Genomic DNA, 22,570 nt, shown 5'->3' on the forward strand with positions numbered 1-22,570 from the left:
GTTATACAAGCGAAACCTGGCAAGAAATACGAGAAATAGCTTCAATCTAAAACCATGCTGCTAGAAATGAATCATCGTTGGATAGAACAGTGTTATAGTGTGAAAAGTGAATTTATGTTTTGCTTTCAACAAGACGCCGCTTTCAGCGGTCTGTTCAGTGGCTTTGGTCCGTTTAGTTTCACTTAAAATAATACTCGGCGCTTTGCATTCATGCATTATGCCGCAGGCAGTAGCTAGTAAACCAAATTTTCGTTACGTTCCACCATGAATTCAAAAAACAAGCAACATTCCAGACCTGGTTGTCTTTATTCTTCCACGTGCTTTTTTTTTATTTCAGCTTCGAAAACAATTTCGGTTTAAATCCCCTCTTACATTCGATTTGATTTTCTACTTTGATGGATACAAGAAAAACAACACATATCTGCTAAACTTGCCCTACCGGTTGTATGGTTCTTCTCCTTCCTACTCGGTATGTCTATTGCAACTTAAATCACTGCTTTTATAGCTACTGTATCAGTTTTTGTTCCTGCATAAAAGTTATAAATATTCAACCGCTTTTCTAGTCCAAAAAAAAACTGACTCGTTCGGAAGAAAACATCGCTGCTGCTGCTCATCGAAAGATAAGATGCAATTTTTATGATAGAATACGTATAAATGATTCACGCTGTATTGCAATTAGACGGATCTAATTAACTGCTAACACCACCTTTGATTTTTTATATTTGCTTAGGAACAGTTCATAATTAATCCGTAGTAACCGATGCTCTAGAGAACATATCTATTTTTGCTGCAAATTTTGAAACGAAACACGAGTTTGTTTTTCTAGAGCCCGACTGCCCGATCGCGCGCCTCCACAACCTATTGTTTAACATGTTCAGTAACGTGTGGCTATCGTTTTTATAGCATAGAAGCGTATCCACAAGGTATTTTGCTTATTAATTTCCTAAAATCTAATTGCTTACAGTTTGTGATGGATGTTTCTACTTTAAGGGAGAATGTAGTACAATTTGCTGGCTAGGTTTTATTTTGGACACTAATGAGGTAAGAAGGTGTTCCAACCAAGTGCTAACACGATTAGTTAACTTTAACAAAATAAAAAAACATTTGAACTATTCCCGTTTGTCCAAATTTACACCCAATCCAAATAGGAAAAAAAAATACAGGAAACATTTATGAGTTACGCTAAACCTAGTACAGTTCTAAATAGTAAATGTCTACCAGTTCACTCTCGGATCGAGAAAACAAAGCGCTCGTAAAGTATTCAAACGAACAAGTACACATGAAGTGGATGGGTTATTAGATTTGAATCGTTTTGTGTTTTTCATTCTATAAGAATCCGTACGGGTTACAATTCAACAGCTGGTTCGCTGGTCCTAGACTACACTCGCAAGAAAACAAACTGCAGCTCTTTATAGTACAACATCTGTATGTATTATCGTTTCGTAGCAGCCGAAAATCGTTTTTCCTTCTATCTTAATAAATATATCACTCTCTAGAGTGAGTTTTACTTCCAGTTTCAGATGGTCTAAGATTACATAAGGTTTTCTGTTTTGTTGCTTCCTATCAACTAGTATTTAACTTCTTTCGACGTTTTCAGTTTTTCTTTTCATATTATGATTTATGTGAGTGTTTCTCAATTTTTTTTTATTTATAATCACTATCGTAATTAACTTTATACTGGTTAGTCTAAATTTATTGTATTTATAGTAATATGTCTGTGTGTCTTGCCTTTTGTTACAAAATACTAGTGCCTGGAAGAAAGCTAGTTCAAACGGGATGCGTGGGGACACAGCGGAAATTTGGGGATAGAGGAGAGAAACGGAAGGACTTTGCGTGCGCGAAATTTGCTCTATTCCTGCATCCCGTATTACTATTGATCGGGAGCCGGTTTCAGCTCCTTTATCTGCTTGATCAGATATGCTTTTTCGTCGTTGAACTGCTCATCCTCGGATCGGTCCGTGTGGAATTTCGTCAGAAAGTCCACCAACTTTTCCTGGTTTCGCAGTAGTATGTCGAGAATCGGTTTCGGTTTGTTCGGGTTCGCCACAAATACCTGGAAGTTAAAAAATGACCGTGATTATTGAACTGTTCATCAATTATAATAGACACGTTATACCTTGAATACATGGAACGCCTCGAATTGGATATTCCGTGATTTCTCTTTCAGCATGTTCATCATCAACTTCAAATTGTCCGGGTTGGAGATGTACTTCGTCATAACCTGTTACAAAATAAAGATATAAATTATCTACAATTGCTAAGTTGAATCCTAGAGCCGCAGTCTACCGTAAAATTATGCCGATCCAACAGTAGCTCCCCCAGAAGTTTCAGGCTCTGCCTCCGTGTTACGTAGTTTTCCGAGTTTAGCAGATGCTGGTAGTGGCTAAACACTTTGTCATAGTTCTGTTCCAGAAACTCAGCACACAGAATTTTATGGCGCGTGAGCAGCTCTTTGAAGGTGGAGAAGGCATCCGAGGCGATGTCGAAGGTGGACACTTCGACGTATCGGAAGAAGTTGAAAAACTCGTCCGAATGAAGCATAATTTTGGCAAGCGCTTCGTAGCGTGCGCACTCCCGCAGCATCGTACCACAGTTCAGGGCGATTTCCTGGTGTTCATACCTGCAAATTAGTATAAAATAACATTTCGTCTACGGATTTATTTGTCATGTTTGACATCTACTAACCCGGCCATAAGTGTGAACAATATCTCCGGTTTTGTGCAGATATACTCCACCGTCGGTGACCGAGTACCGATCTGTCGCCTAAGCACATTGTTGAACACTTGTGCAACGTCTTTCTTGCCTTCGAAATCGATGCGACTTAGATTCTGCGCGAATTGTTGCGTGGTGTAAAAAAAAAAGTTTGACTTTACATTCAATCGAACAGTAGTAACTTTAGAATTGAAGTTTTGCAATGTAAATGCCAATTTGTTGGAATTCGATCAATACTTAGCTTAGGTCAAAGGTTACTCACTTGTATCAGTAGCAGGAGTAAATTACTGTTGTACAATTCCTGTGCTAGCTGTGACACGACAATCTCTGTCTGCGGCTCTGCATCTGATGTTCCGTATAGCATATTTTTTATAAGAACCTGTAAGTTGATAGTGAGTATTGAAACACAATTGTGACTAAGAGATATTAGTTGTAATAAAGTTTCGGGTAGATCTATATTCGGGAAGTGCCAATATAAGATTCATGCTACGAAAGATTGTTGGACCACAAAAAATCTCAACTACAACTTTCTGAACAAAAAAAAAGGTTACTTATTTTTTGTAAACATTATAGTCTACTAGTGGACCCCATAGTACAAGCAATGGTTGATTTTATGTGATTTTATTATCCATAAAAATCATCATTTTCAACAAATGAACACAAAGCCTGTTTGTAAATTGGATCGTTTTATACGAATCTTTTGTATAGGATAAAACTACCTTGGATGGGCCACGTCCGTAAGTGCACCACCGGTTTTTAGTTTTTAAATAGTTTATTTGACACGGCACGATACAATTTATGTTTAACTGAGCCAAGTAAATTTTTTTTAAATTCTAAATTAGCAGGGAAAAGAGGGAGGCCTTTTTTTTTATTCTCGCGGCCGACTACGAGCTAGTGGGGATTTGAGGTGAGAGGAGGGGTGTTACAATTTTGTTTTTAACTATACAGAATGTATTCATTTGTACGTGGCTAACCAGTGATGTTCTATTTGAGCAGTTTTGGTCTGAGGTGTCTGCGTAAACATAAAGATGCCGAGTCTTCGTTTTAGTGTCTCCACCCGGGTGTATCATTCTCTTTCAGTTTGTGACAGAAATTATATTCTAGCAAATAGATAAAATAAATCAAATTTTAATGCCAGCATTTTTTATAAACCCGTATAGCTGTGTCATGTACTGGAGATAACCGCTTCCCAGAATGTCTCTAACGGGTACGTTCGGTTGTTTTCCTCGGGCCCGAAGGGAATCTATAAGCTCGGATCTAACACCACAGAATTCGGCACACGACCAAACAACATGCTCGATATCATGGTAGCCATCTCCACAAACGCAGTGATTACTGTCTACAAGCCCTATACGAAAGAGATGCGTGTTTAACGTGTAGTGATTGGACATAAGTCTGGACATCACGCGAATGAAGTCCCGACCTACATCCAACCCCTTGAACCATGCTTTCGTCGATACCTTAGGAAAAATGGAATGTAGCCACCGTCCCAGTTCATCTGAGTTCCATGATGATTGCCAACTGTTGAGTGTTCTCTGACGCAAAATGCTATAAAATTCATCATAAGCAATTGGTCTTACATAAATATCGCCATCAATAGCACCCACCTTAGCTAAAGCGTCAGCCTTTTCATTGCCCGGAATGGAACAATGAGAAGGGACCCACGCTAAGGTAACCCGGTAATTTTTATCTGTTAAAGCACTTAAAAACCGCCGTATTTTCCCCAGGAAATACGGGGTGTGCTTCACAGTCTTCATCGATCGCAGAGCCTCAATGGCACTGAGACTGTCTGTGAAGATGAAGTAGTGGTCTATGGGCAGGGTTTCGATGATCCCAAGAGAGTACTGAATGGCAGCAAGCTCTGCGACGTACACGGAAGCAGGAGCATCGAGTTTGTAGGAGGCGGTAAAATTTTCGTGAAAAACACCGAAGCCAGTGGACTCATCTAGATTAGATCCGTCAGTGTAAAACCTTTTATCATGAATAACATGTTTAAACTTATTGGAAAAAATTTTAGGGATCTCTTGGGGTCGCAATTGATCCGGGATACCAGAAATGTCTTGTTTCATGGTGGTGTCGAAGAATATAGCATTATTAGAAGTATCTAAAAGTGCGACATTGGAGGAATCGTATGAAGAAGGATTAATATCTTGAGCCATATAGTCAAAATATAAAGTCATAAATCTGGATTGAGATTGAAGGTCGACCAACCTCTCGAAATTTTCAATTACTAATGGATTCATAACTGTGCATCGAATTAGCAACCGGTAAGAGAGATTCCAAAAACGATGTTTCAACGGAGAATACCCGCTAGCACTTCATGACTCATCGTATGGGTCGACTGCATGCAACCTAAGGCAAAACGCAAACAACGATACTGTATTCGTTCCAGTTTGATCAAATGTGTGTTTGCTGCTGAGCGGAAGCAGAAACACCCGTACTCAATTACAGACAATATCGTTGTTTGGTAAAGCCTTAGAAGGTCTCCTGAGTGGGCTCCCCACCAGGTTCCGGTAATCGTACGAATAAAATTAATCCTCTGTTGGCATTTTTGTGTCAGATACCTAATATGACAAGCCCAGGTGCATTTAGAGTCGAACCAGACCCCGAGATATTTAGCGACTAAAACCTGAGAGATCGTTTTACCCGTTAGTAGGAGCTGCAGCTGAGCTGGATTATGCTTCCTAGAAAAAACGACCAGCTCAGTTTTCTTCGGAGAGAATTCGATACCCAACTTAAGAGCCCATTCAGACAAATTGTCTAAGGTATCTTGCAATGGTCCATGCAGATCGCTAGCCTCGCTACCAGTAATGGATACAACGCTATCGTCTGCAAGTTGCCTTAGCGTGCATGAATTTGCAAGACATTCATCGATGTCATTGACGTAAAAATTATATAAGAGAGGACTTAAACATGAACCCTGGGGAAGACCCATGTAACTAATTTGGGAAGTTGTCGAATCGCCATGTGAGAAATACATATGCTTTTTTGACAACAAATTGAGCAAAAAGTTATTCAAATTTGGTGAAAGTCCCTGCGAATGAAATTTCGCGCTTAAAACTTCTACAGAGACAGAGTCAAAAGCCCCCTTAATATCCATGAACGCAGAAGCCATTTGCTCTTTTCGAGCAAAGGCTAGTTGAATTTCAGTAGAAAGCAACGCTAGGCAATCGTTCGTCCCTTTGCCCCGGCGAAAGCCAAATTGAGTATCTGAAAGTAACCCGTTTGTTTCGACTCATTTGTCAAACCGTAAGAGGATCATTTTCTCCATTAATTTCCGGAGGCAAGAGAGCATCGCAATCGGCCTATATGAATTGTGATCAGAGGTAGGTTTCCCGGGTTTCCGAATAGCAATGACTTTTACCTCCCTCCAGTCATGCGGAACAATATTTAGCTCAAGAAACTTGTTGAACAAATTCAACAAGCGTCTTTTTGCAGCGTCGGGTAGATTCTTCAACAGGTTGAATTTTATTCTATCTAACCCTGGAGCCTTATTGTTGCACGACAGGAGAGCCATTGAAAATTCCAACATCGAAAATGGAGGCTCTTCCGTAGTTACTAATAACGCGTCGCGAAAGGTTTTCTGTTCCGGTACAGAGTCCGGACAGACCTTTTTGGCAAAATCGAGTATCCAGCGATCTGAATACTCCTCGCTTTCATTCGAAACGTCACGGTTCCGCATGCGCCTGGCGGTATCCCAAAGAGTGCTCATCGCTGTTTCCCTCGACAACGCGTTTACGAACCGCCGCCAGTACCCGCGTTTTTTCGCCTTTACTAAGCTCTTCATCTGCCTGCCCAGTGCCTCGTACTTTCGAAGCAGGTTGACAGTGCCGTACTCCCGGTAGTCCTTATACGCCGCGGACCTTCGCACGTACAGCTCAGAGCACTCTTTGTCCCACCATTTGTTGGGAGGGCGCTGTCTAATCGTTACCCCGGGTATCGGTTTCGTCTGAGCTTGAGTCGCGGCGTCGATTATCGAGCCAGCTAAGAACGCGTATTCTTCCTCCGGAGGAAGTTCCTCGTGAGTCTCGATAGATTGCGCTATAATAGACTCATAACACTTCCAATCAATATTACGTGTAAGGTCGTAGGAAATATTGATTGGGTTCGGGGGAGTTGAACCATTAGCAATTGATATAACGATTGGAAGATGATCACTACCGTGGGGATCGTTGATTACTTTCCACTGGTAATCTAACGCTAGTGATGTCGAGCAGAGGGATAGGTCAAGCACGCTTTCACGTGCTGGAGGATTAGGTACGCGTGTCGCTTCCCCAGTATTCAAAACTGTCATATTGAAGTCGTCGATCAAGTTACAGATTAAAGAATAGCGAACAGTGAGAGTTAAAATCTCCCAAAATCAAAAAAGGTGCGGGAAGCAATTCTGCTATATCAAGGAGTTGCTTCTGTTCAATCCGCGCGGATGGGGGAATATATACCGAAACAAGGCAAAGGTCTTTTCCTTTCATATTCGTTTGAATGGCAACAACTTCAATATTCGAGATCGAGGGGAGGTCGATTCTGAAAAAAGAATAGCACTTTTTGATCCCTAAAAGTACCCCTCCACCCTGTGAGCCTCGATCTCGACGAATGATGTTGAAATCGTGGAAATTAAGTTGGTCATTTGAATTGAGAAAAGTTTCACAGAGCGCGAACGCATCACAATTGTATGTGTTTATCAAATGTGAAAATAAATTGAATTTGGGGATGATACTTCTGCAGTTCCACTGTAACACAGTGACAAATTCCTAACATCTTTCGACGTATTAGTCATCGAAAGATACGATAGCTGAAATGAGGGGCCAATTTGCTGTGAGTTGTTTCAAATAGGTTTTCACTGTAGGGAGAAGGGCAAGAAGAATGTTTTGAAGGGGATCTGGTATGTTGATTGTTTTAAATATCCAGTCCACAATATCAGAGAATTTTATGAACCCTGTTTCTTTTATGTCTTCTGATCGAGAAATGGGTGCACGAGGGGTTTTTGGTGCCCCAGGAAGCGGTGGGCACTCCTGGTTTGATTTGAAATTAAAACCGGGGGGTACTTGCTTCGGTTTTTCTTCACCGCTTCCTTTCTGTGTTGTCTTATTGGTCATTCCGCTAGGGGTTATCTTACGACCTTTGCGAGAAAGATTAGGAGAGTTGAGCATTCTCCTCTTCCTAGATCCCTCTGGCAAGGCATAAGAACACCCTTCGACGGGATCGTCAGATGTACCCTCATCGGTTGGCAAAAAGGAAAAGATGTTTCCTGTCGAGGGTGGCTCAGCCCTCTTAAGCATTTCTGCAAAAGAGCGCTTTGATCGTTCCTTAAGGGAACGCTTATTTTTTTTTTCCTCGCGCTGTTTGTACGCGGGACACGCCAAAAGGTCATGCCGAGTTCCCTCGCAGGAAAGACACTTTTCAGTATCCTCACTGCAAGCGGTCTCAGCATGATTGCCTCCGCACTTGCTGCAGCGTGCCTTGTTGAATCAGGGGGTTATTGAAGCAGCCAACCCCGTGACGCAAAATGTCATCGACCGTGAGGCTTCCTTCGGTAACCACACCGTCGATCTCCACGTCCTTGGCAGGGATGTACACGCGGTACTCCCTTGTAAAGAGCTCGTAGCTAGCAAAACTCACGACAACTCGCAGTTTGTTCGGCCTCACCTTCGTAATCTCGGTTACGGCTGAAAACTGTTTTGCCAGGTCCTTGCCTATTTGTATAATGTTAAGAGGCTTCTTTATGGGCCTAAAGTAAACTACGAACGGACCTTTCGAAGCATCTGGGTAAGCTTTCACCCGTGTTGCCGGTACCCTTGGTACGAGGCTAGGTAGCGGGGAAGGTAGAGGGGAATTGATGGGGGAGATCTCAATCTCTTCCCCATTTGTTTCCACATCCAGGAATAGTTGCACCTGCGTGTCGTCCATTTTGCGGGAGCGTTACGCTCTACCGCACACAAACGATAAATATTCAAATGTGGGGGGGTGGGGGGATCAAGTAGTTGATATTAAATTTTAAAAACAATTTTTCAAACTACAATGGATCATAATAAAAAAAAGACAGTAATACTAATACTAATAACAATAGTAATAATAGTAATAATAATAATAATAATTATAACAATAATAATAATAATAACAATAATAATAATAATAATTATAATAATAACAATAATAATAATAATATTAATAATAATTATAAAAATTTTAAAGTGAATACTTCACCGAACGTCTAAGTCACGACCTCACGGCTGATAGTTGGATTAATCGAGTGTCTCCGCAGAACAAACAATGACGATCCAGCTTCGTGTTGTGACACAGTGGCCGTATCTTACACTCGACCTTGTATATGCCACTTGTAGTTGACTTCCACTCGCTCGATCGTTTGATGGTCCGTGCTGCTAGCGGGGTAACAGCGGTGCGGGAGAATTATTCTTGCTGATATATCAGCTGCGTATCAGATCACTGGCGGGGTAGCCTGCCCCTACCAGTGTGCTGAAGATGTTTCTGCCGATATATTGCAGGCTATTGTTATCGCACACAAGAACTAATAAAAAAAAACACCCGTACGATAACTCGTGTATTGTTATTTTGCGAATCAAACGGAGATAAACAATTTGCGTCTAATCAAGACGAAAGCAAAACAACGAATGCACCACCGGTTGATTGAATTAACAATTTATGCGAAAACTTTACGTTTGTTCAACTCGGCCACTTATGCGAGGTAATCGATTTCACCTGCTTCAACCTATAATGAACCCCTTTCCTATAGTTGACTACCCGCCAGGTTAACGCAAATTATGCGAACTATACACTATAGATACACTATAGATTATTTTACCCTAGTGAAGTTTACGTTGATCGAATGACTGAAGAACTTTTTTATTGGAGAGCCCTGGGTAAGACGGACAGGGCGGGCGAGATGGACCATTGCTCATTTTTATATGAAACTATTGATATTTTAACAAATTTAAAATGCCAGTCATACGCAAACAGAATTCTAATATATTTTCCTCGGAAATTATTATAATCCACCTAATTTTGACTGCAGTGAAACTGTTTTTGGACATCTAGAAGAATTTAAATTACAATTTAAAGCAAATTATATCATTGGGGATTTCAATGTTGATCTGAATACATCAACACCGAGAATTCATCGTTTCCTGGACGCAATTTCCAGTTTGTCATTCATCTGCTCAAATCAAGAGTCCACATTTTTCCACCAGACAGGTAGTTCTTTACTAGATCTTTTTATTACGGATTCGCCCGATTCTGTTCTACGGTTTAATCAAATTTCTTTGCCCGGTGTTTCAAAACATGATTTAATTATGGCAGTTATAGATGCTACACCGGTAGCTGATAGAGTGTGTGTGATTACAATAATTTCAATAGTCAAGGATTGCAGAATGCCTTCAATAATGTGAACTGGGATGATTGTTATAGTATTGATGATCCTGATATGTTACTAAATTTAATTAATTATCATTTTCAGCGGCTACATGATGAGCTTTTCCCTCTTAAGTTTCGTAGATCCAGAAAAAATTCTTGGTTCAATGAAGAAATTGAAAGAGCAATTATCAATAGGGATCTAGCATACAGAAACTGGAAAAATAGTCGTTTAGAAGCAGATCATTCTCTCTTCAAGACACTTCGAAATAGAGTAACAACCCTAATAAGGAATACGAAAATGGCCTATAATAATTAAATCATAAACACAGAATTACCTTCCAAGCAACTCTGGCAAAATATTAAAAAATTAGGTGTTACTAACAAAAAACAGTCCTCTGTATGTTATGATGCCACAGCTGATGAAGTAAACGAGTATTTTTCGTCTAACTTTTCTTCTGATTTGCATACCCCAGATGTGCCTTCTGACTTAGGTGATTTCAATTTCAGATTGGTTCATAGATATGAAGTTGTAAATGCAATATGCTCTATAACATCCAAAGCCTGTGGCCTTGACGACCTTCCAATACAATTCTACAAACACCTCTTACCACTTGCTCTTCCGCTATATACTCATCTTTTCAATGTCATTATCTCCAGTGCAAAATTTCCACAGGCTTGGAAGTATGTTAAAGTAATCCCTATTAAAAAGAAACCGAATACTTCTAGTGTATCAAATCTTCGACCTATATAAGTCTTCTTAGTGCTCTCTCTAAAGCATTTGAAAAGCTAATTCAGGCTCGAATGTCAGCATACATCAATGAAAGAAGTTTATTAAATCCTTTCCAATCTGATTTTCGCAAAAATCATAGCACTGAATCTGCCCTAATGAAAATCCATGACGACATTGCACTCAAAATAGATAAAAAAGGGATAGCTGTTCTTTTATTGATCGACTTTGCAAAAGCTTTCGACCGCGTATCTCATAAGAAACTTTTGAACAAGCTGGGAACCCTCTTTGGTTTCTCCAGATCAGCCGTATCGTTAATGAAAACATATTTAACAGGTCGAACCCAAGCGGTTTTCCGAGATGGAGTGCTTTCTTCTTTTTTTTTGTTGGACCCTTGTTGTTTTCATTATTCATAAATGATTTGCCTCACGTTATTAAACACTGTTCAATTCATATGTTTGCCGACGATATGCAAATTTACTTCTGTGCTGGATTAGATTCTAATTCTGCCCTAATATCAAGACTCAAATCATGATCTGCAACAGATATTCGAATGGTCTCAAAATAACTTGTTAACTATTAACACATCAAAAACTAAAGCGATCTTCGTTCAAAGACGTCGTTTTCAACCTGATATTCCTAAACTATTTTTAAATAATGAACCAATCTTGTTCACTGATCAAGTGAATAATCTTGGCGTTATTTTTAGCAATAATCTGAATTGGAAAGCACAAACAACTCTCAAGTTAGAAAAATTTACGGAGTTCTCAAACAACTATCACTAACAACCAAAAATCTGAGTAGCGGAACTAAAACCAAGCTTTTTAAATCTCTTCTATATCCTCATTTCATTTATGGAGACTTTGTGTATCTAAATGCAACGGAAGATGCTAAAAATAAACTTCGTGTCGTTATAAACTCATGTGTCAGATATGTTTTAAACATTTCAAGGTATGATAGTGTATCTCATCTACAAAAGAATTTACTAGGCTGTTCCTTTGAGCAATTCTATGACTTCAGATCTTGTTATCTTGTTGTCGTATTTCTTCTTCGCATAAACCTACTTATCTGTTCTCAAAACTGTTACCTTGCAGAAATACTAGAACCAGAAATTTTGTGATTCCTGCTCATTCTGCTAGCTAGTAATTGTCGAGTTATAAACGGGAACTACTCTTGAAATTGAACGTCGTGCACTGAACGAAATGTAATAATTAATAAAGCTATCATTAGATTGTAAATTGGATAGTATCGCATATCTCCGTGAGCATATATCATTGTGTAACATTGAAAAAGATTGTAAATCTTACGTTACATGAATTGAATAAATAAATAATAAATAATAATAGTTTCGAGATATTGTATAGATTAAAATAGCTGTCCTTTATCAGCGCAGCCAATCTAAGATGAAGTTTTGTATTAGAATATGTTTTGAGAAGACGAAACTTTTAAGGCCTATCGCTAACCGAAGGTCAATTTTTTTTCATGCAGGTCTCTGCCACTCTACTATACTTTTTTATACAATTTTAATAAATATCTAGTATAACTCTACATTGTACTTCTCGTCTGCTTTTGATTACATTAGATATATTCCACGAAAATGATAGTATGAAAGTAGCTAACATAGTAGAAGCAACCTGGTACATTATTTGAAATTCGAAAGATATTTTATGTTAAATTATGATATTTTATGTTAAATTATTAAACACTTACATATTCTATTGTTTTAATTATTTTCAATGATTTCAACTTAAAAAAAAAGAGTGTGTATGTAAATAATCAAGACATGGCCGGCATAACATTCGAGGTGAGAACAAATTTTGCAGTGTAGTTGTCCGTCGTTCTCGTAACGTGCCCTGCTCGACGTATTCGTACAGTTTTGGCCGCTTTCTGGATGCTGGGTTCACCGTAGAGTTGCGCGAGGTCATGATTCATTCTCCGTCTCCGCACTCCGTTCTCCTGCACACTGCCAAAAATAGTTCTTAACACTCGTCGTTCGGAAACTCCGAACGTTCGCAAATCCCCTTCAAGCATTGTCCACGTCTCATGTCCTTAGAGAACAACCGATCTAATAAGCGTTTTGTACAAGGTGCATTTTGCGCGGGGTTTTAGATGTTCCGGCCGTATTTTTTATGGAGTGGGCACGACTCCCGCTGATAATTCGTCTCTTAATCTAACGGCTGGTATCGTTGTTCTCAGTCATCACTGAGCCAAGGTACACCAACTCGCCGACTACCTTAAACTCATAACCGTGGATTATCACACCTTCCGTCTCCACCTTTCGATCACCTCACGATCATCTGTCAAGAAACTCCCATCGTTATCCCTGCATGTTTCGGCTTGCGGAACAAAGCCTTTGCGGAATGCGTTGATAGAACTTTCATGTTTCATGAGAGTGGTATAGCTGTTGTAGATCTTCGCACTCATCCTCTTCCAAGCAGCGCTTTTTTCTGGAAGAGTTGGGTTTGCTGTCTCTGTTTCTGTTTGTCTTGCTCCACGTTCTGACGGGTTGCTCTTCGCAGCATTACTGCCCGCGCTGTGATCTTTTCATCTAATATCTGCCGACTTTCCTCGTCAAACCGTTCGTTACTTCTACCCGGTACTTCGCGAACTAAGACGTTTCCCACTGATGGCTGACTTGACGGTATTCCAGCAGACCTCTCAAGGGGCTTTTTCCAGCTCATCCTGTTTTGGCAGTGCAGGTTTGAGAGAAAATCGTGTAGTTTTCGGCCACTTCTGGTTGCTTCAGCCACACAAGAATATACTTTGGTGGGCTACGGTACCGTAGGCTGGGGAAAGCTGCGAGGTATGGCCATTAGACTGGGACACGGTTATATGGAAAAAAAGCGATGGTGTTATTTTTTCGCTCCCATGCACTTTTCGTGTTCCTTATGGGTCCTACAACAACGGTGTTAATTTTCAGATCGATCGGTGAAACTATATATTTGTGCCCGATTTTTAAAGTTTCCATACGATTTTATATGGGAAAATTCACTTTTTCAAAACTTAGTTTCTAGAGATGTCTAGTTGTCCCCTAAAAATATATCAATACATAATATTTGTAGGAACTTTTCCTGGGAAAAACTCTTCCGAAGACCGTTCGTCAGATATTCAATCAGTTTGTAGAAAATAACTTTTTCTACAAGCATCACAGCGCCTTACGATCTTCGGAAGAGCTTTTCCCAGGAAAATTTCCTACAAATATCATGTATTGACAATTTTTATGAGCCAACCAGACATCTCTAGAGAATAAGTTTTGAAAAAGTGGATTTTCCCATATAAAATCGTATGGAATCTTTAAAAATCGGGCGCAAATCTATAGTTTCACCAATCGATCTGCAAATTTACACAGTTGTTGTAGGACCCATAAGGAACACGAAAAGTGCATGGGAGCTTTTATTTATTTCTTGTCCCACCCTAATGGCCATGCTCTTGGAGGCGGTGAAGTCGACCCATTTTGAACAGAAATCAGCAATAATTTTTGAGTGATTTTTTAGAGTTACCGTTTAATAAGTTGAAATTAATAAATGAGAAGAAATTGATCATTTAAAAATTTGTGATAGAGAGTACTGATCAAAAGATACTGATTTGTCAAAGTTAACAAGAATGCCGAGTGCAATTTTATACATTTCTGTGAAACTGCTCTACTATACCAAGCAAATATCGTTAATTATAATTTCCTGGAAAAGCTTTGTTGTGCGTCCTTCTGGCCAGTTTTATTATAAGAGGGACTTTTTGTTTTGAGAAAAAAAAGGTAATTTTTGACATCGATCCTAAGATTCGATTCCACGACTAAGGGCTTGTCAAAGAGCACTATGTAATCTTGGGGTTACGCTCCCTTTCAACGGTCTTTTTACAACACCATAATGTCTTACAAAACGAATTGAAATCTATCGAAGGAGATTCGGATTAGGAACTTCTGTTTCGAAATAGTCAGGTGATAACATAATTATTTTCAATAGCTTTGATAGTTGCGAACCGTTGGGTTAAAGTATTTTCCGATATGGAAAATGAGTTTCTAAGCTACCAGGAATTTATCAATATTATTAATATTACATTTTGTGCCATTGGAAAGGACATTCTCTATCGCGAACGGTATGTAGTCCACATACGAAAAGTAACGATTGCAAGTTGAGACTATGCGAGCCATGATAATTTTGAGGTAAAATTTAAATTTTTCATATGACAAATTTCACGACCTTATTGCTAAAAGTCATGCTCTACTTTTCAAAATTTTATCAAATGTATTGTACAGACAGAGTCAGGCTCATCAAAGCAATGAAACATATTTTGTATGATTTGGTTGGAAATTTTTTTCCTAATTCCCAAAAAAAAGCAAAGGCTTGGTGCTACATTCGTATCGGAGGAACTCGACGTTCTGTTTATTATACACAGGCTTCGCAGCTAACTGTTAAGTGTACAGGACAATTGCGGGGCTAGCGCTACGATCCTATTGACACTAACAGTCTCTCCCGAGCCGAGACTCGAACCTACGACGACTGGCTTGTTAGGCCAGTATCGTACCTCGAGACCAGCTGGGAGAGTTTTCCAAATTCCCATGTTGTCCCATTTTCCTTCTAATTTTCCTCGTGTAAATTCATTACCGGGGGACCCTACTCTAGAAGGTCGAAAATGATAAATTTTCATATTTTTTCCTCCGGATGTTGAGAGTAAAGTGATGTGTTCGGGTATTTTGGCTATTGGTAAGGGATATTTGGAGATATATTTTGCATGTCCTGGATATAAATATAGTGAGTATTACGCGGTTGGCAGCGTTTTTCGCGAAACCAAGTTTTTCAACTGGTGGTACGTTTTTCTCAGCATCTACTGAACCGACTCGGCTGAATTTTTTTTCACAGTTTGTAACAAGTTAGATAATCCATTTTAACATGCTAAAAAAAATTCAGCCTAATCGGTTCAGCAGATGAAAAAACCTTTCTCTGAACATCCGAAAAAATATTACGTAAATTCATTATTTTTCAACTTCCCAGAGTAGGGTCCCCCCTTAAGGTCAACTGCAGGTAGTGTGAGTTTCGCATGCAATGACCCATAATAATTATGGAACACTTTGCCATGTTTGACTCATTTCGCTTTCACCGTTACAATTCGCCTCAAATTCTCTGCCCACGAGCCTCACTTAAAAAAAAAACCAATAAAATATTACAATTTCGTACATACAAAGACAGAGCATCGAAAAATATTCTGCATTTATCGATTTTACTCGGTACAACTGAAAGTGAGTTTTCTACTATTCCCCTTCCCTTAGCTGTCAGTTTTTACATAAATTGTTACTGAAAAAAAACCTTTGAAATTTCAATAATCCGAAAAACTCGGCTATTCTAAATCAAATGGCCTGACAAACTTTATTGTCGTGTAGCACAGAGGATGGTGCTTAACTATCTATGCGTCAGAAGGTCATTATAAAGTCTTCAATCAAAAAGCTTACCACTAGTTGACTAATGAGGTTTCGAAGGAAAACCAATTCAAGTATCAGTTTCTGACAGCGAGTTTTTATCAGTTATTAGAAACAAAAGCCCAGGATTGATTCACAAGAAATGAATGAAGTTTATTTTTGCATCTTTCAGCTGGTCTTGAGGTACGATGCTGGCCTAACAATCCAGTCGTCGTAGGTTCGAGTCCCGGCTTGGGAGAGACTGTTGGTGTCAGTAGAATCGTAGCGCTAATCCCGCAATTGTCTGTGTTGAAAAAATAGAAGGTCAAGTTCCGATACGGGATGTGTAGTACCAACGCCTTTGCTATGAATGGAGTTAATTTCCTACGAAATTAATAACTGATCGTTTCTATTACTTGAAAATTAATAAGCTATAGTAGCCAATTTTTATAAACTTTTTTCACTGATTGGGGAAAACATAAATGAAAACAAAAAAAAAAAATTACGTTGACAAAGGATAATTATAAGAAACTTCCGCGCCATAGTGACATTACCAATGCTATCAGTCCAGCGCAAAAAAAACAAATATTTGTTATTGAAAATAATATTTACTTCCTCAGTAACTACAGGAGCGAGAGATAAGCAGACACATGCATAGACGATTAGTATATAGCGGCCTTCACAAAATGCATCATGTGTTCTGCACAGGTGCGTCCCCGACGTGATACGCCATGGCCTTGCTGGTGAGTCATTCTACGTTCACAGGCAAACAAGTAAGAACGTGATGTATTTCTTCCTTGCACTCTGAGCTGAGAGAAAACGAAACCGGCCTGCAGGAAAGGAATTTATTGCAGTTTGGGTATTTAATGAAATTATCAATGAATATAAATTATGACACGGAACCAAAAACATACAACGACAATAAAAAGATTTCTATCCTCCGGTGACTCACCATGAAATGGGAAAAATATGGAGAGATATTTTCGACAACGATATTCCCTGTTTTGTTTCAGGTTTTTCATCAATTATATTAAGTTATTTTTTATCAGAGCAATAGCATGTTTGTTATTGGTATTAGAAGTACATTGAACGATCAAGCTACGATGTTATTCTTATTTTAATATATAATTTTAAATTAATTAAAAATTTCGCTTCTGATAATCGAACGAAAAAAATATTGAATTTTGAGCTTTTTTGAATGAAAAGTTTATCAAAAAATCTAGTCGCTCCACGCTTTTTGATACGACTTTGAAAATAGTTTGGAAGACTAAACGAAAATCGTTCCACTCGTGTTTAGTAGTATTTCATAAATAAATATTTAAAATTTATATTCAATGATAAAATAATATTATGAATAAAAAATGCGGAAACCGTATAGGAACCGAGAGCACTTCAGGTCCCGTATACTAAAAATAGACAAATTTTCCAATCTTTTGACGGGTCAAGATCGAAAATTGGTCAAGATCAAGCAAGAAGCATTTCATTTTGGTGGGTACCCGGTAACCCTGCCGAGTACTTACGTGTGTTAAAATTGCCGAATACATAACGGTTAAGTTGTTGTATATGTTCATAGGTAACGTGAGAATGTACTTAAGATTTATTGAATAATTGTTTGTTGATTTTTGGGAATAACGCGGAATTATTTGATCATAATAATGCATGATAATGTCCAAAGAATGGAAAAAAATATATCCTGTCGAACTACTTCGGCAGTGGTTTAGCAGTATTCCAATGCAGAATCTGCCGGAGAAAACCATGATCGAGGTAGTCCGACACTTTAGTCCTCAATCATTGAATTTGAAATTAAAAAAAAATAAACACCCATTGAAACTTTAATTATGAAAAAAGAGTTGTAAAAAAAGAAAGCAGAATAAAGTTAAAAATCACCCCGCTTGAGAGTGAGCTTTAAAAATTTAAATGGAATTTTCGATCTTGCTGATTCGAGGTTCGAGATTGGTAACTTAAGCCTGTCCATCGCATTTGTTCGACTACCTGGCATTGAATTCATCTCTAAATTTTTGTGAAAATCAATGTAAAATATTGGTAATCGAAAAGGTAGGCAATATTTATTAGTGAAATTGAAAATGTTAAACGGTTTTAATGGAAGATCACAGGTAAATCAAAATATATGCGGTGTTTGTACATTCACAGCGAGCTAAAACTAATGCAACCCCAGCCTAGCGAACCAGCAAACGCAATGTACCGTTCGAAACGTATTTTTCGCTTTCTTCACCGCTGCGCGCTGTTCCGCTGGTAAAATACAATATTGCAGCAGAAGCAGCTGCGGACTGACGATGTGAAGTTGTATTGGAGGATACGGCAAACCCAAAAAGTTCCAATTTTAAAAGTTGTTGCCCTTAATTACTGTAATGGCTGTGCTTCCCGTAACGATAAGACCGTGATTGATTGGTTTAGACTGGGCAACGCTTTTTTACACTTACCAGATTTTTGCTAACGTCTTCCTGTGCCTTTTCCGCCTTTTTGTCGCCCCGTTCCAGCGAGTTAACCGCCTCCTTCAAAGCCTTCACCAGCTCCTGCGGGCTTTTCTGGGACTTTCCGAACAGAGGCATTTTCAACATCGGCACGGATGTCTATTAACCGCTTGCTGAAAGCTACTATCGTTGTTGTTGTTACTGATACAGCTGATTTATCACAATTGATTGATTGGCGTATTAGTCGCTTTAACTTTCCCAACACTGTTACACTTTCTGATCTTGCCTTTTCTTATCTTCTTCAAACGGAACTCACTCCAAGCCAGTGGAAGATCTGGTTATTGAAATAAATATAGCACAATGATAAATCTGACATGCCGCCTGTCATTACAAGAAAGGTTAGCAGTTTTCTGCCAAAGTATTAAAAAATAATCTATGAATGAGCTACTAAGAATATTTTTTCTTGTTTCGTAAAATTTCAAAATAAAATAATAAATCTAAAATGAAGTGGGATTAGTGTAATGTTGAACCCTGTTCAACTGTTAAAGTTTTATTGAGCTAACAAATCCTTTCACACGGCTCCGAGAAATCACAACTATTGTAATAGGCCCAAACAGTTTCGAATTTGATTTCACCGATGACGCAGATTGCACTGGAGGACAACGAACGACCTTAACGCCAGCAGGCGCCGTCTGTCTTCGCCTTAGTGCTTTTGCCTGATTGAACGTAGTTTATGGTAAAACGCAGTTTCACTGCTTCTGTGTACGTTTCCCTTAATCACCGTTTACACAATGTTATTTAGATGACGATTGGAACCGTCTGAACACTAGAAGTACTACGTATGGGAAGAGATAATCTCATTTCACATCCGCTGGTCTTCTTCGTAGAGATTGCCTTCGGTATACGGCTAGGCGCTCGCCTCTTTTCTTGTAAACACCACAGAATAGTTAAAAATCGGGACTGCAGGTTTTCATTAGCTCGTAAGTTAGTATAATGATGGGAAGGGAAGAAAAAAAATACATGACGAAACGCAAACGAATGATGAGGACACCGAAAATCTTCGTCAGAAACTTCCACACACAACAGCACACGACGTTCAATTTTTACGACGACGAGACGAATTTGCTATAACCCGTTTCCAAAAATTTTGACAGATAATAGAATTTTTGCTGTTCGCGCAATATTCTGTAACGAGTAGCTAAAAGTATTGCCCGATGGAAGGAATCGACAGTTCACATCCCACTGGTTTTCATCTACACTGAAATGCATTTATCGCCTTAATTGTGTATTGTAACCACATTTCACACGAAACTTAACTTTCTCGAGGAATGAACAGCTCAATAAAAGTCATATACTCATTTGTGATTGTTGAATCATAGGAGTCAATGTATCATAAGTTAATCACAGCAACAACTGCTTTGGAATATAGATAGACTAACTGTTACTTTTGATTCATTCTAAGCTTGACTTTCAATAAAGAAACACGTATTTTGTTATATCTGAAAGTTTAGGACACAACAGAAATTTGGCGACGAGGATTCTAGAACCAGTACCAATGGCAGAACTACAGCAAGCAATTCTTCAAATGGCCGAGCTCCTTCAGAAGCTAGCAACACTAGTCCCTAGCAACACTAGTCCCTAGCAACACGGAACAAACGCTCGAGCCCTTGGCTACCAACATCAGCGAATTTTCGTTCGATGCAGAAAATGGGATCACATTCGACAAGTGGTATAGCCGATATGCGGATCTCTTCGATTCAGACGCCAAGAACCTAGAAGATGCTGCCAAAGTTCGTTTGCTGTTGAGAAAGTTGGATACCCCTTCTTACACTCGGTATGTCAACTATATCCTGCCGAGGCTACCCAAAGATGTCAATTTTGCCGATACCGTTGAAACACTCAAGAAAATTTTCGGAGAACAGTCCTCTATTTTCAATAAGCGATATCAGTGTCTGCAGCTGGTGAAGTCAGAAGCAGAAGTTATCATTAGCTACGGAGGAAAAGTTAACCGTGCTTGCGAAGATTTCGATTTCAAGAACGTTAAAATCGATCAATTCAAATGTCTGGTATTTGTTTGCGGACTGAAGGCTCATTGCTACGCGGACATTCGGGCCAGACTGCTCTCCCGGATTGAAGGTGAAACTGTAGAAGCTCCCGTGTCCCTACAAAATCTGATAGACGATTATCAACGACATGTCAATCTGAAGGCCGACACTTCTTTGATTGAGCATCAGTCAAGCTCAAAACCAACGGTACATGCAGTACAAGAAAAACAAGGAAAATTCCGTCAGCAACAGTCTTCGAAATCGGATAATAAACTACCTCGCACACCTTGGTGGCAATACGGTCAGATGCACTACGTTCGGGACTGCACATTTTCAAATCATTTGTGCAAACAGTGTAATCGTATTGGGCATAAGGAAGGATACTGTGGCTGTTTTTCCAAACCAAAACCAACTCAAGTTCAAGGGGAAAAGAAAAAGAAATCACACAAATCAAGCAAAGCAGAATCCCGAGATATATATATTGTGAATCACATCGCTCAGCACTCCAGCAAGCGAAAGTTCGTGCCAACATTCATCAACGGTATAGCGACTAAACTGTAGTTGGATACCGCAAGTGATATCACGGTAATTTCGGAGCGAACCTGGAATATTTTGGGTAAACCTGAAATCAAAAATACAACGGTTGAAGCTATCAATGCATCAGGCAAGCCACTCAAATTGATTGGTAAATTCCAGTGTGAAGTCAGCACCAACGCTAAAACTTGTCAAGGAAGATACTTTGTTACTACGGCTCCGAACCTCAACTTAATGGGCATTGACTGGATCGAACAATTTGGTTTATGGTCAATTCCTATCGATACCATATGCAATCAGTTACAAACCAAAACGGTCGACAATCAAATATCTGATTTTCGAGCAAAACATGCAGCCGTTTTCAACGATACACTAGGACACTGTAAGAAAATGAAGGTGAAGCTATTTTTGAAATCGAATGCCAAACCAATTTTCTGTCCAAAAAGACCAGTTCCTTTCAACACAATACCATTGGTAAATGCTGAACTTACACGGTTGCAATCATTAGGCATCATTGAACCAGTCGATTTTTCGGAATGGGCTGCGCCAATCGTTGCTGTACGCAAGCCTAATGGGCAAGTTCGCATCTGTGCAGATTATTCCACGGGGCTCAATGATGCATTAGAACCAAACCATTATCCGCTACCGACCCCGGAAGAAATTTTTGCTCAGCTTAATGGCAGCACCATCTTCAGCGTCATTGATCTTTCTGATGCGTACTTGCAACTCGAAGTTGATGATGAATCAAAAAACTGCTTACTATCAATACGCATCGTGGTTTGTTTCGATTCAATCGCCTTGTTCCTGGGGTAAAATCAGCACCAGGTGCATTCCAGCGCCTAGTGGATGGAATGATTGCAAACATACCCGGTGTCAGATCTTTCATTGACGATGTCATCGTGTTTGGAAGAGATACGAAGTCGCATGCAGCATCACTCAATCAACTTTTTTTTCGACTAAAGGAGTATGGATTCCATGTTAAAGCTGAAAAATGCCATTTTTTTCAATCACAACTATGTTACCTGGGACACATCGTGGACAATCAAGGTATTCGTCCAGATCCAGAGAAAGTAAAGAACATCGCTGCAATTCCACCTCCAACCAACATTGCCGAGTTGAGGTCGTATTTGGGCGCCATCAATTTTTATGGAAGATTTGTGCGCAACTTACACGAACTACGTCATCCTATGGACCAATTACTGAGGAAAGAAATGAAATGGCAGTGGTCTCCAGAATGCCAGAAAGCCTTCGATCAGTTTTAGTTAACACTCCAATCAAACTTATTGTTAACACACTATGACCCGAAGCTACCAATCATTGTAGCTGCAGATGCATCGAACACTGGAATAGGTGCGGTCATCTTTCA

The 22,570-nt window shown here is 39.3% G+C and overlaps 1 protein-coding gene across 8 annotated transcripts; it reads right to left on the reverse strand.

Annotated features, from left to right (window-relative positions):
* Nucleotides 1-287: 287 nt before the first annotated feature.
* LOC129733839 (protein Mo25) lies at nucleotides 288-19,774 on the reverse strand. 8 transcript variants are annotated; one of them, XM_055695370.1, is made up of 7 exons: nucleotides 19,677-19,774; nucleotides 18,635-18,959; nucleotides 2,975-3,091; nucleotides 2,686-2,828; nucleotides 2,287-2,620; nucleotides 2,117-2,221; nucleotides 288-2,053 (listed from the first exon to the last, which is right to left on the reverse strand). In XM_055695370.1, the coding sequence occupies exons 2-7, from the start codon at nucleotides 18,770-18,772 to the stop codon at nucleotides 1,871-1,873; spliced, it is 1,020 nt and encodes a 339-aa protein (XP_055551345.1). In that variant the 5' UTR covers nucleotides 18,773-18,959; nucleotides 19,677-19,774; the 3' UTR covers nucleotides 288-1,870. The 8 variants fall into 8 exon arrangements, with proteins under 8 accessions (XP_055551345.1, XP_055551344.1, XP_055551342.1 ...); XM_055695369.1 differs by having other exon boundaries at nucleotides 19,707-19,773; XM_055695367.1 differs by having other exon boundaries at nucleotides 19,646-19,773.
* Between the last annotated feature and the right edge of the window lie 2,796 nt (nucleotides 19,775-22,570).

The sequence above is a fragment of the Wyeomyia smithii genome, chromosome 1 (assembly GCF_029784165.1).
Source record: "Wyeomyia smithii strain HCP4-BCI-WySm-NY-G18 chromosome 1, ASM2978416v1, whole genome shotgun sequence".
In the NCBI taxonomy this organism is placed as follows: domain Eukaryota; kingdom Metazoa; phylum Arthropoda; class Insecta; order Diptera; family Culicidae; genus Wyeomyia; species Wyeomyia smithii.

Excerpts from the sequence above, each read along its gene's own strand:
- LOC129733839 (XM_055695370.1), bottom strand. The coding sequence starts at position 18,772 with ATGTTGAAAATGCCTCTGTTCGGAAAGTCCCAGAAAAGCCCGCAGGAG. Across the intron at positions 2,829-2,974 it reads TACTCCTGCTACTGATACAA|AATCTAAGTCGCATCGATTT; the intron begins GTGAGTAACCTT and ends CAATTCGCGCAG. Across the intron at positions 2,222-2,286 it reads TGGATCGGCATAATTTTACG|GTTATGACGAAGTACATCTC; the intron begins GTAGACTGCGGC and ends ATTTTGTAACAG.